This window comes from Gavia stellata, chromosome 4, assembly GCF_030936135.1.
Source record: "Gavia stellata isolate bGavSte3 chromosome 4, bGavSte3.hap2, whole genome shotgun sequence".
NCBI classification, from domain to species: domain Eukaryota; kingdom Metazoa; phylum Chordata; class Aves; order Gaviiformes; family Gaviidae; genus Gavia; species Gavia stellata.
Genome location: NC_082597.1, coordinates 4,167,119 through 4,181,820, shown reverse-complemented (window position 1 = coordinate 4,181,820; position 14,702 = coordinate 4,167,119). Strand labels below are relative to the sequence as shown.

Genomic DNA, 14,702 nt, shown 5'->3' with positions numbered 1-14,702 from the left:
AACTTCATAGATGCTGAAGAAGTGGGAGTTAGGAACCTTACTCTTAAAACCAAAATAAACCACTTTTCTACAGATGTTGAGCAAACTTTTGGCTTTCCTCAGTTACCTAATGGTGGGAAAGAGATGATGTTTTTGACTCTAAGACAGGTGAAAGTAAAATCTGCCCTGTTTTCACAGAGTATTTAATTTGAAAAACTTGTAGAGTTGAGTTTATGAAAGTTGAAAGCAGTTTTGTATTTTAAGACCAAATTCAGTACATTTCAGGAGCTCTTGAGTGCCCTTATTTTCCGATTAGGTGGTCTCTAAACAGAGTATTTATCTTCTCCCAGGAAGTGCTTGCTGGCTTGGGTTTTAATTAAAACCTGAATTTCAGTCACGACAAACTACAGGATGCCAGGAAATGCTTTAAAATACTTTCTGAACATTGTGTCATGCTTAACAAAGATTTTTACCTTTTTGTAAATAAATAGGGACGTGTGCAGTAAGGATTATTCTTTTTTTATCTGTATGCCTACCAAGGGATTTTGTATAAATAAATGGAGGCGTTCATATACTGTTAAATTCTTACCTGAAAGCCACAATTACTGGGGTCAGAAGAACTAAAAAAATAGTAGATGCAACTTAGTAATTTCATTTTTCCTTTCTCTGCTGGGGAATATAAAACTGATTCCTGAGCAAGTTTGCTGGGTACCATTCTACCAAAGAGCATAGCTGTTGGGTATTATGTGATTAAGGACCCCTGAATGCATCCTGCATCTGAGCGGTGTATGTGCAATGTACTGTTTCAGTACAAAACCATGTAAATCTATCATTTGAGTCCTCAATCTGCCTGTGGTAGTTATCACCATACTAGTGACGTAAACTGGGTGTCTGAACTCCCATTCTTTTCAGGTGATACACAAATGCAGAACTAATGCTTGTCATGAAGAGCTTGTGTCTTGAGATGGTGGGGTGATGGGTGGGATATAGCCAGGTGAGCAGTGGTCAAGAGGCTGGCCATTAGTGATCTAATAGTTTGTTGTGCCTGCAGAAGGTAAGGTAGGTTTTTTAGAGGAGACATGTGAAGAACAAGAGCAACAAGTTCCCCAAATGCTTGCTAAGCCCTTCCCAGGCTGAAGAGCGGTTCTGGAGAGCATTGGTGTTACGAATCTCCTTTTCAAAAAATTTAACATTTGTGTGATAGGCTGATAACATGTAACCAGAATTAGGAACTGAGCTCTCAAAGCTGGAGAGGTGAAATGTGGTAGGTGTACAGAGGGAGAGAGGAAGGCACAAGGGGAGCTTGGATAGAGTGCTGGAGTTAATGCTGCTTACAGTAATGCTGCAGTTGGCATATCTGGCCAGTGACTTAATGCGTCTTCTGTTTCTCTTCTTGCTTAACTCTCTGAAGAGAATGTAAACCATTATTTTGTTTTTCATCCAGTGCTTTGTTGTCCCATATCGTTGCATTTAAACAATCTGCTTTTCTTCCCTTTTCTTCTTAGATGAAACTCCAGAAACTCCAGAGATGCTGCCTGACCTAGTTTTAACTTAACGTGTACTAAAATGGTTGAATTGTAAATGCACTGGCAACTTTCCTTTTGCTTAAATAAGGGGGAGGGATTCTATTCTTAATTAAATACCTCACACTGGAGATTTATAGACAATTGGCATGACCTGGCAGGCAAACTGGGTAATTCTTGATTGATCTAGTAATGAGTATTCTTTTTATTTTAGTGCTTACACATTTAGCTCATTAACACAAGTTTAACAAACTAACTGACATATATAGAGAATTTACTTAAAACGAAGGCTTTGGAGTATCACAGAATCATTAAGGTTGGAAAAGACCTGTAAGATGATCAAGTCCAACCACTAACCCAACACCACCATGCCCACTAAACCATGTTCCGCAATGCCACGTCCACACGTTCCTTGAACACTTCCAGGGATGGTGACTCCACCACATCCCTGGGCAGCCTGTTCCAGTGCTTCACCACTCTCTCAGTAAAGAAATTTTTCCTAATATCCAGCCTAAACCTCCCCTGGTGCAGACTGAGTTAGGCTAAAATTACCTGCATTAAAAGTAATTTTGCTATAATGGAAGTATAAACGTTTTATACAGCAGAATTTTTGTTTTGCAGATGGCTTGTTCAATCAGTATATCAGTCAACAAGAATACAAACCTCGCTGGGGGCAGATCATCCCCAAAAGCACCAAAGGTAAGGACATTTCTTAAGATATAACCCACATACTGCCAGTTCTATCTTGTTCCTTTGAGGTTATTGAGCAAGAAAATTATGGAAGAAAGCCTCCTCTAGGACAGTTGTTCTAGGGAATGGGTGCATGTATGAAAAATCTGCATTCGCCTGCAAAGTCAGTGAAATGCAGCCTGGTTTCTGCTTGAGTAAGGAACACTCCAGAACACCAGCTGTAAGTTCAAGGATAGCCAATCGTTTCAGAAACCAATGTCCGATTATAGGTTAAGCATCAGAGCAGTTACCTGTATGATGGGATTTAACACATGGAGTCAACTTAAATGTACAGCAAAGAGTGGCAAATAAACACATTATCTTAACAGGGAGTATTTTAAATTTGAGACGCATCTTTTGAAGTCTTGGTCTCTTATACAGTAAATCTAACCTGCAGAATCTTTTTCCATTGCTTTCTGCCTTGAGACTCGTAGCGGCAGCCTTGACTACAAAGTACAAAAATCACTGTCATACAGCAAATGTAGGATTCAAAGTGACTATCGCCAAACATGGAGCGCTGTACCCAAACCTCTTGGGAAGGGTTATCTATGAATACAAGCAGATTTCTTTTCCAGCAGAACGTGGTTTACCTTTCTAATGTTGCTTCCCATAGGTGACACCTGTCCTCAATGCTTAAGATATGTAAAGTGGTTGGAAAGCTGCTTTAATTGGACAGTTGGAATTCCCTTATATGTGAGACTAAGTAATTGGTGCAAAGCTAGCTATGCTATATCTATACGGTTACCTCTTTGCTTCCATCCCATGGGAACATTGCCCTGTCATTTGAGTATCTGTTCTCACTGCTCAGCCTTCAGGCAGCTCGCAGTTAGGGGGAGATGGAAGGGGGAGCAAAAGGTTGTCTGTGTCCTCACCGCTGGAGGGCTGCAAAGGTAGCTCAGGTGTCATTTGTGTGGACCTGCATGCTTCAGGAACTCTCAGGCTCCTTTCCAAGGCTCTCAGAATTGCAGTAGAGTACTGTATTCACTTTAGCTGTCTGTACTATCAGTCACCCTATAATTCAGTATAAAACTCTGTACAGTTTTGTAACGCACGGAAGAATACAACCTAGAAAAAGTGTTGTGCTAATGTTTAAAGAATGGTGAGTTACTAAGTTGCTCTGCTTCCATATAGTATTTATGTCATATGTGAGGTTATATCTTTCTTTGGTGTTTAAAAAAAAAAGGCAAAAACCAATCTTATAACTGAAAACTCTCCCCTCCCTCTTTTGTAAAGGTGATGGGGAAGACAGTCGACCAGGGATGAGAGGTGGCCATCAGATGGTTATAGATGTTCAGACAGGTGAGTAGTTGCTAAATTTCTTAACTAATTTAATTATTTAATCAGATACTTTTCAGATAACTATGCGAATGTGTTTTTCTTCAGAGACTGTCTTAACTTCAGGTTTTGAGGAAGAAATTGAACTTTCTAATAGTTAGATTGAATACTCTGCTTTCTCTCTGGAGCTATATTCCAACTGCCTTTCCCACCCCCCTTCTTCCTTATTAGTTTTCTGTTACGCCTTAGTCGTTGTCTTAAGTAAGAAACTAATAACAATTGGTTTTAATTTTTTTTTGTCCTTCCTTCCCTCTTTGGGCAAGGAGCTTAAACAAGAGAGGAGAAATTAGGGATGATAATTTCCCTTATCTGCCACATACTATGCTCTTTGGAATGGTGCTCAAGCAGTAGATCTGACGTCTTGAAACATTCCTTGTATTTTGGTTGGAGTGGCTTCTAATTTCCATAGTGTGCAAGAAACTCCTGTTAAATATAATTTGTTAGACATTTTCGTAAAAAATGTTTCCTTATAGCAGTTTAAAGAATGGTTCAGCCTCTGTTTCAAAGACCCCGCAGAGAAAAGAAAGGTGTGGGGGGTATAAGTAATGGTTCCGGTGATTGTTGTTCTCCATAATTTCTGTATTTTTGTCTTGCTTTTATTTAATCAGATTTTTGTGGTATGTCATTCCTTACTAAAATAAGGAAGGCATCTGCCTGCATCTTTGCTAAGTAAATGATTTGTATGAGTGAAAGAATTGTTCTTAGGAAGGGAGAAAAAGGATTGGGGTATGAGTAGCAGAGAGGAATATAGGGTGGCATTGAGGGAGTTGGCAAAAATTACCATGGCCACGTCTGTTGTGGTCATACGGACGGGGACTGAAGCATGTGACAGGATAGTACCTTCGAGAGTAATTTGCTAAGTCACAGTGAACAAGCAAAAATGCAGCAGTAGCTGCAGTCTTTGGCTTTTACTCAGAGTGTAGTTACTGCTTTAGAGGAAGCACTCGAGTTATTTTGAGTAAGAAAGCAAACTTTTTTTTTTTGGTCGAAGAGGTTTGAGATTCGTTAGAATAAAATGCTGCTGGAGGATTGCTGGTGTTTGCCTACAAAAGCAGCTGTGAACGCTCCCTAGTGGCCTTGGTGAATAAGTAGACACTGACTGTTTCACAAGCGTGCCAAAGAAACGTGAGTCTTGTCAACTTGGAAATGATAATCCTATAGACCTCCTGAAAATATGTTCACAGAATCACTAAGGTTGGAAAAGACCTGTAAGATCATCAAGTCCAATCATTACAAAAAATGGTAATGTAAGTCTTCATTTCCATTCCTGTTGGTTTTCTTAAGTCCTACTAAGGTTATTATGACTGCCTTTGACTTTAACGTTTTCACTCTGCTTTAAGAAGGCAGTAGAAAGCATTGATACCTTTTTTTACTTGCACAAAACTGACTGGGGAGCACCTATGGAGGTAGAGTCCCAGTGTGGGAAAACTGGATCTCCCTCCGTCATGCTAGTCCTTTCTTGCTGCAGCTCTATCCAGTGGTGGTGGGATACCCTCAGAAAGTTTCTCTGTGGGATATTCGGGCAGTTGTCCTTAGTTTTGCTTCCAGGCCCACTGAGGCTCGTAAAAGGCTAAATGTTTTTGAGATGATTAGTTTTGCCATTTAATTTGGCTCATGAACAGGCTGGGGAAGTTCTTGGTGCTGTTATTCTTCAAACCAGCTGTTGCTGATTGCTTGAGTTTTCCTTTTCAATATAGGTAGTGTTTAATGAGACTGTGGGAATTTAGCCAGTTATGTCAGGATGTGTTTTACAGACTGGAGCTGTAAAGCTCCCTGGCTAACCTTGAGCAAATCTACTGTTAATGGAAAAAGGAGCAGCAGCATAGTCTTTCCTTCAAAGACATCCTCCCTTCCTTACCCACACACTTTTTTTTTCAGAAGTCTTTGGCAACCGAGGAAAAATAAGCTCACTTTGTACTCCTCATTAGAGGGGTGAGGTTCTTTTAAAAAATGAGTATTTTCTTCAACTTTAATCTTTTAGAAATGAAGTGAAACACCGAAATAATACATATAAGGAGGTTCTGAAGTTTGAAGTTTCATATCGCATAGAATAGGTGTTGGAAGCAAATTTTAATCTCTGATGTCCAGACCTGCTGTAGCTATAATTGAACTATAAATGGTTCTGCTTTTTGATTAACCTCGAGGAAATATTAACCAGTTATTGCTGACTACAAAAATAGAAGTTTATTTTTAATAAGTTCTGTAATAATACTGAGCCTGTGAGATGCACATGTGTTAGTGTTAGCATAGGGGATGCGGGCTGGTAAGCAGTTCAGCTAGATCTCAAGTTACTGATAGTGCATTGGGTCGTTGAGACTCTGTTTATACTCTGAGCTTCAGGTAGAATATAGTTTGACTTGGTCTAAACTGCCTTTTAGCATGTTTTACCTTCCAATTAGGGTAGGCTGAAAGTAACTGAAAGAGCAATTCTGGCATCTCTGCTGGCAACCAGTAACTTGTGCTGTAGCTCATTTCCATCTGATGTTCATGCTCGTAAGACCTGCTGCAGCTGTCTTAGAAAAAGTGTAGTCGTTTTAGTGCTTTGAAAAACTCTTAAAGCAGTTTGAAATGAAAGTGTAGGCATTTTGGAATACAGAACTGAGAATGGAGCCTGATATCTTCCTATATTAAAAAAAAATTGAGAGTTACTGCTTCTCACAATGTCTTCTATGCTTTTAATCATGTTAACACTCAGACTGGAATGACTCTGGATGGCAGAATTAGGAAGTTGGTTTTGGTATGTGTATGCAGAAACATTTACTAAGAGGCATTCCCGGTTATAGTTGGAAACTACTGTTACATACTTTAAAGCTTTAGACTGTAAATGAAAACAGAAAGCTTATCTTATTTCTGCTTTTTCTTGCAAGGTGCATGTGTTATGTAGTTCTCCCTGTGGGAGGCTGGAGAGTGTTCTGCACTTTTCTATAAGGAAAGGGTAGTCACAACTCAGGTGCATAGATAAAACGAAAGTATCCCCAAAACACCAAAAGTGAAAACAACCCCAAAACCACACAAAAACATACTGAGCTAAGTGCGCTGAATGTCAGTCATGAACAGCTATACTGCTATTTATGTAGGCCATGGTGAAACATTCAAGCAGTAAAATGCAGGCATGTATATAGTACTGTGTTCGCAGATGCATCGAGCACTAATGCAGTTTTGGACGAGGATGTAGGCATCTAGCTCCGGTACCTCGATTAACATAACTTTGCTTGTGCTCTCTCAGGCCTTTCTATAATTCAGAAATGTCATGCATTTCAAAATACCAATGCTTATTCTGGAAGAAAGTGGGAATGGGTAAATGGATTGCCAAATTCAAGTTTTAAGGAATAATGTCTGTACTTCAGAGGAGTTTGTGTACTGTGTTTTGGAGATTTGGTTCATAGTTGAGGTGGAATTGATCTCCTCTGCTCTTATAGGGCAATCACAATTTTATGTGGAAGACAGTGTAGTTCATAAAGCCATATAAGTTAATTTGTAACAGAATTATATACTATATAGAAATCATGCTATTAAAAAAAGAATCTTTAGTGATATATCCTGTTTGTTTAAACGTTCATCTTTTATTTCATATAGATAAAGCCTTCTGAAGTTTTCTGACGAGCCTGTGGTAGAAATAATAGCTAAGCAACCAGGATGACTTTTGTGTCTGCATTTCTCTTCTCTTTGGCAAATGAAACATTTTTTGAAGGAAAATATTAGTGAAATGGTCTTTATTGATGTGTTACCTCTGTTTACTCACTGAAGTGAAACTACTCTGTAATTTTGGTTGTACATCATTTTGCTTTTCCTTTCGTAGGAAGGAATTCTGCTTACTTTATTCTATTAGATAAGTGAGAACAAATCTGTAGATTGGAAACAGTGGGAGATTGAGAGCCGTGAGCACAGTGTGGGCAACACAGTGGAAATTAGGAGGCTGGCTCAAAAGTAGCTTGGAAAGATGAAAAAGATGAAGTGAGAGCAGCAGACATGAGGGATGCTGTTTTGCCTGAGGAAAACATTGCTATCCATAAGACATTTAAAGACAGGACTTGTGTACAAGATGAAGAGATCTCTGAAACAAAACACAGATGGCTTCTAAGCTCTGAAACACAAACAGCTGCTGAATCCTGGAGGTTACTCAACTTTCATGATGCTTTCACATTTGAGAGGAAGACTGTATGCCTACCCAGACCAACCCTAGCCTGAAAAAACTTACACCATCTAAACTGAACTGTGATTCAGAAACTGAGTGGTGTGATACTTGAAGAAAATTTAAGGTCTGGCTTTATAGTTGTGCTCTAAGTGCTCCTTACAAAATGGACGATGCTGCTTGCAGATAACTAAATCTATGGTTACTACATAGGGAAGTGACGTCCTTCCGTAGTAGGCTTTTGAGATATCTTACGTCTAGATTTTTTTTTTTACTTCTGAGATGAGCCCTTCTTAGTTCTAGGGATACTGATTCTCAAATACACCCTCAGCAAGTTTGGGCTGGCAGCAAATTGGGAGGGCAGTGGTTGATGAACTAGAGAAATAGGGCTGTGAGCCAAAGGGACCCTGGTGGGTTGCAGGGAGAGCCTTGTGAGGCTCAGCCAAGACAAATGCAGAGTCCTGAACCTGGGATGTAACATCTCTGCGCAATAGTATAGGCTGGGGACTGACTGCATGGAAAGAAGATTTGCAAGGTGGTAGACAGCTGAATGTGCATCAGCAATGTGTCCGTGTGGTGATGAAGGCCAACCTCCTGTTAGGCGATATTAGCAGAATTACGGCCAGCAGGTTAGGGGAGGGATGGTGTTCTTTTATTTAGTGCTTAAGGCCACATCTGGAGTACTGTGCCCAGTCTGGGCTCTCTAGTACAATAAGGGTGGTGACAATCTGAAAGTGAGCCCAGTGAAGGGCCACCACGGTGGTGGGTGGCTGGAGCACATGATGTATGAGGAGATGCTTAGGGAACTGGTTTTCTTCAGCTTGCAGAAGAAAAGGCTTATGGGAAGGTCTTAGAGCTGTCTTCAACTAGCTGGTCGGAGCGCATGGAGAAGACAGCCAGACTTGTTTTGGCGGGTGCAGAGGGATAGGATAAAGGGCAGTGGACACATTACAGCAAGGAAAATTCCAGTTAGGAAACAACAATCCTGAGGAAGATGATCAGTCATTGGAGCAGGGGTCCAGACAGTCTGAAATACCCGTCTTTGGAGATATTCAAAGTGTAACTGAACGCTTCCCTGTGCAACCTGGTCTATTGCTGAAGTTATCTCTGCTGTGAGAGGTTGGGGAGATGACTGATGGACTGGATGAGTTGTAGAGGTGTTATAGGTCCATAATTCTTTCATAGTCTATGGAGAACTGTTCTGTCAGAGACATGAAAGTACTGTTTCACCAAAGTGTTTAGTTAAATATGTCACCAGGATTGGAATGTGTTCATGGTACCTATTTATTAGAAGGTAAAACCAGGGATGCTCAGGCATGACAAGCATCTTTTATCAGCCTGGCTTTAGCAATTTGCCACGTAACATCCTGATTGGATGAGGAAGACCCGCTGTACCAGAATCCCACCAAGGATTTCACCACCCAGAGAAGATGGAGTTAACAGAAGTTAGAAAAACTGACTTGGAGAACTTATGTGAACCTAGACTGAAACTACCCCAGGATTTTTGGTATTTAATAGGGATTGGAGAAGGCTGCTTTGCATACTTTTCTGAAAAAATATAGCTTAAGGAGAGGTTGACAGGAAATATGTTTATTTTTGGGAATGTACATTCTCTAATAATTTGAGGAGTGCTCTGGCACCTTCTAGTCCTCCAGAGAGTAAGGGAAGAAAAGAATTCAGATATTATAGAAACATTTTTGACTGAGCAAGCAGTTTAGAAATATTCACAGAACATACTTAATTCAAAGTGTTTACATTTATTTCCAAATACAAATTCGAGGAGATAAGGTTAAGATGCTGGAGGAGAGATTTGACTTCCTAAATGTAGCTGTATAAGCTTTGGGTAAATATAACTGCTTTCATGTTCTTCTTGTTGCCTTGCAGGTAGATTTGAAAATTCTTCTGCTCTCTCCCTAAAGCAGAATAGAGGCTTGCTTTAATAAAGCAGCATCGATATTGCTGTGTTACATATTGCTCGGATACAAAGGAAGAATCCTTCTCTCTGCCAGAGCAAGATGTCCTGCTTGCATCTTGAGTTTCCTAGTGCTACTAAAGTAGAAATAGTTGTATTGATGCGAGACTGCTGTGCTCCCCTTAAGCTTCCCCACTCCTGCTGCCTGGAAGTTTGTGGTCTCTTCCCTGTGACGGCCCTCCTCTTTGAATATTTGCTGATATGTTGTTTAGGTGTTGTGGCAATGCCTGGGAGTGCTGGGTGTGCATCTTGGGTCTGTCCTGGTTGGACCTCTGCGTGCAGGGTGGGAAAAAAAAAAAAAAACAAACCCTCCCCACAAAATCTGAATTGACAAATAGAGGAGAAAGTGTGATACTGGTTGGGGAACAGAGTGAAGTTTGGCTCTTTTTATTTTTTAAAAAAACACTCCCAAAAACCGCCCCAAAAAAAAAAAGAAACCCTTGAAAATACCAAACAACTAATTTTTTCTTTATACCATGGGAGAACAATTGCGAACTTTGGAAGATCTATGAAATACTACTTTCTTGACGTTACCAGCAACAGATGCTTTTATTAAGAAATCTTGCTTTAAAAATACAGAAACTTCCTATAAAAATATGTAGTTCTGCAATAAGTCATAAGGGATAAGTAGTAATTCTGAGTCTAGATAGCGATGGAGCCTTTCTTGCATCCGAGCTACAGTTTTACATTAAGATGAAAAATAAGTTTGGCACACTGTTCACGTACACTTATGTTATCATGGTTGCTCTTGGACTCTGGGGATGCTCACAGTTCGCACTAGCTGTATGATTGGACCCCTTTTTCAGCGCTTACATGCCATTTAGTTCTGTCAACTTGATTTAGGTAACTTTCAAAATCTGAGTTTTCATCAGATTCATTCAGGTTTGCTATTAAATTTCATCTGAGACAACAAAGCCTTTACAGGCAGGCATGACGTTTTGGCAAGGCCCCAATAGGATACTTAGCTGGTGCCAAATCTTTTATTTTTCTCGGCTATCAATGAAGCTGTTGTGGTAATGTGGGTTTTGTGAGCTGTGAGAATTTACGCGCACAAAGGGACCTGCTCTTTGCAGGGAACACTGGGAGCCCTGAGTCCAGGAGGAAGGGTAATTAAAGTTAATGAACCAGGGTAACCTTTCCATGGTGATGACCACTATCCTGATGGTAGGTGAGGGTCAGGGACTATTCCCATTTTATAATCGAGCTACTAACTCTGCTCTTTAATTGGTGTTGGATTAAAATTTGGCCATTACCTCCATAATAGGACTGATCCGTGGATTTTAAAGGAGTTTTTCAAAGCTCTGCAAGTCTCCAGTGGCTTGTTCTTCTTCGACTTGGCTTTGTGTTGTGTTTTAATGCAGTCTAAAAATGAAGTATTTTTAGCATTTGAGACCAGATAGTGATGTTTCTATAATGGGAGCAGCTTAGTTATCTCTTCATGTCAGAACAGAGACTTCTTCCTTAAATGCTTCCCATGTTCAGAGGATTCATCTAGTTTTATCAGCAAGTCTGAGAAGCCTTTGAGCTTGCTGTGCATGGAGCAGTTGTGGGTTTAAGGTAACAGGCTCTGAAGATGGGCCTGAAACACTGACTTAAATCTGTAACTCTTCTACTTACTTGTTTTTGCAGCATCAGGTAAGTTACTTTATGCAAGGCGTTTCCCTTGAAGAGCATTTCGTCGCTGAAGTAAATTTTCCTTTGTAAGGGATGGACTAAACAGAAGAGCTTTGCTGCTATCTCAGAAGTCCTTCTAACCTATAGATCTTGCACCAAATGGGGTACAAGCTGAGATGTCATTGATAGACCAAAATGCATGGTATCCAAAATGTTAAATATTCTTCACTTGTCTGTCTTGAATTCTAATCAGAAGACTGTGGATTTGATTGCCTCTTACATATATGTAGAAATAGAAAATGACTCCTTGAGAATTGGCTGTCCCTCGATCCTAAAAATTTCCATTACTAAACCAAACCGCACCACGTTTCTTTGTCCTGGTGACTGGTTCCATTCAAAGAGGAGCAGTGCTTTAAGTAAGAATCGGTTTAATTTTCTCTTTTGATAATCTGTCACAGGTGTTTTGTAGGTATTAGCCTGTTAAAGGTTCTCTTTTTAAACTACAATTAACATATTCTTTTTTTTTTTAATAGAAACTGTTTATTTGTTTGGTGGCTGGGATGGAACTCAGGATCTGGCTGACTTCTGGGCATACAGTGTGAAGGAAAACCAGTGGACCTGTATATCCAGGGATACTGAGAAAGAGGTAAGTTCTGCAAATGTCCGTATTGTTAATAATATATAAATTGTTGCACAGAAGAATGCGATGCTTCTGAAGTGCTTGTATTGTTCTCTAGCGTGCAGTGGGAGCCACAAAATTCAGACCTGCAAGTTTTGAAGGCTTTTGAAATGCTTACATTCGGAAAATGAGATGGATGTGAATTTGAAGTCTTAAGATTGCTGGAGGGGAAAGGTTTATTTCTTAAGAGCAGACTGACTGGCCAAAAATCAGTTCAGTGAGTAGAACATGAGTTAAATAATTTGATAGGACTGAACAACCAGACTGACTAATAAACATTTCAGACCTGATGCTGGTGTTGAGCTTCAGAAACAAATCATTTATTTTTTTAGCTTCTGTCAAAAATGTGTAGAAATGGACAACTAACAGACGGAAATCTAGAGGACAGGGGTAACTGCCAGAGGCCACGCAATCCCGAGAGCTTTCATGGTATTCGAGCCATTTGCCTTGGCCTGTTTTGCTTAGTATTTGACGTATGAAACCTCTGAAATGAATGTAGCTTGGGTTATAGAAGGTAACAAAAAAAAAGTCCCAAGACCTTTGGCTTGTGTAATTCATTTTGCTGTATACTGTGAAAAGTTAAAGTTCCATGTGGTTATTGTGTTTTGAGTTTGTTACTTGTTTGTCCGAGCATAACTTCAGGAAATTCATGCAGCCTCTTGTTGAAGGTATGAAAAGTTTGAGATTCCTCCACTTTTTGACAAATTCAGGGGTTGATTTCCTCAACTATTTGAAAAAAGTATAAAACTGTCTTATTTCCCATTTATATTTTTCCAGTTTCTTGTCATAGCTTACTTTGTGAGCTTTCATACCAGATTAAATAACACTTTAATATTGCTATTTTTTCCTTGCAAAGGTGTTTAGAGGTTGTAAGCAAGTAGGACAAATAGCCTGAGCTGAAAAAAAATCTCGTAGTAAGGCACTTCCCATAGCCTTCAAATCTCTGTGTGTCATGCACTTATTGTTTTTAACATCCTTTACAAAATGGGCAATAACAAAACTGAATGTGATATTCTGGTTTCTATAATAATAGAGCTGTATAAAGGTAAAATTGTCCTTACATTTTATATCCTTGTAAGTTGCCTTTTTCGTCTTACTGTAAGTTGGTTTTTTACTCTTAGTCCTTTCATCACTGCTCGTGGCTACTTGTATGTTTGCTGATATGATGCTGAAGTCAAATTTCATCTTCCATGGTCCAGTCTTGTAGGCTGGGCTTGTGTTGCTTCTGGTTGTCTCAAACCATGGGTTTTACTGTCTTTTTCACTGTTTACCCAGCAGGTAACCTCCTTAAGATAAGGAGGGGTATGTGTGACATAGTACCACGGGGAAATTGGGACTCATCTCTTTTATGAACTATATGGTAAAGATAAATAGCTAGATGTTCCTTTCCTTTGTCTCCCTTTATAAGGAGGTTGGGAAAGTGAAGAACAGTGGTAGAAAAGAAGGCACAACAATTTTAATTGTCTTGTCTTTCACTTTTCTTCTCGCTTTGTAGCTGCTTAGTGTGTACTTTTGTCTCAGGATGCGGTGAAATAGGGCTTTCCTGTCAAAAAGGAGTTACTGTGGTTTTTTTCCTGCACAAACCAGTGTGGGTAGTTCTGGTGTTTAAGGGATTGATTTCCTTTCTTGCTGGGATCCTGCCTCATCCAGTTGAGCTTCTGTAAAGCTTGGGAGGCCTGGCTGGGATGCAAGGCATCAGCAGTGCCAGGAGCAGCGTGTGTTTTTGCTTCAAGTTACTCGTGCCTGACTCTAGCAGGGTAACGCTGGGATGGGGGAAAGAAGGGATATGCAAAGGAAGGCTGCAGAGGAGACGCAGTAGAAGAGTTGTGAGTTGATACAATAAAGTGGCTATAAAGGGATTTTGGAGGAAAAAAAAAAATTACAGGGTGCAGTTGGAAGGTCAGGAAATTCCAGTGGAAGATGGGAAGGGTCTTGGGCTTAGAGGAAGCAAGATAGGGGAATTTAAAAGAAATGGAGAATGAGTTGAATGTATGGGGAATTTTGAAGAAGAGATCTACTTAATAGAGAAAAGTGTGAAGAAATGTGTGTGGCTTTAGAAATGGAGTTCTTGCCGAGGCATAGTCCAGCGTTTTGGTGACTTACTGAGGTACAGTGAACTGGTGGCTGCTGTACTTGCACAACAGCAGTGCGTTTTTTAATAAGAGATCTGCATAAAACCTGATTTAGAAATGAAAAGGTCAATCTCAAATGTTGAGAAGTAAATTCAAAAACAAAGACTCCAGATGTTTCTCTAATAGGGACATCAACTGTTCACAAACAATTTGCTAAAAGGAAATGTCTGTTGACATGGAATTTTAAAAAATATTCAGAGTAGATTCCAGTAGAACTTAGTCTTGTTTTTGTGTTGTGTTGTGCTTGTTCTGTGTCTAGCTCTTTTGTTCTAATTAATCAGTGACAATAGTTAAATTAGCCACTGAATAATTAAGCTTGGACAAGAGCAGAAAATGGTAGAAGTTGCATCTTATCCAGCATTGTCCTAGGGGTAACACCCAGTAACGTTTTTGGGATAAAGGTACTGGTAGCTTCTGTTGCAATGTATTACGAAAAGGTTGCGTGACCTTTTTAGTAAACTCCATTGCTGCTGTTTTTCAAAATTTGCCAGTCAGCTGGAGAAATGTCTCTTTGTCACCTGAAGTTGCATTTGTGATTTTTAACAGACTACCAAAGCTAATTTTCCATAGCCCTTTTTTACGTCAGGAAAAAGTGCTCACGGCACTG

The 14,702-nt window shown here is 39.8% G+C and overlaps 1 protein-coding gene across 1 annotated transcript in view; it reads left to right on the top strand.

Annotated features, from left to right (window-relative positions):
- The window catches only part of MKLN1 (muskelin 1), a 98,343-nt gene that overhangs the window by 40,042 nt on the left and 43,599 nt on the right, over positions 1-14,702 (top strand). Inside the window, exons 7-9 of the mRNA XM_059816184.1 lie at positions 2,124-2,201; positions 3,465-3,530; positions 11,818-11,930. Of these exons, the coding sequence (XP_059672167.1) occupies positions 2,124-2,201; positions 3,465-3,530; positions 11,818-11,930 (257 nt within the window). The remainder of the gene's footprint in view (positions 1-2,123; positions 2,202-3,464; positions 3,531-11,817; positions 11,931-14,702) is intronic.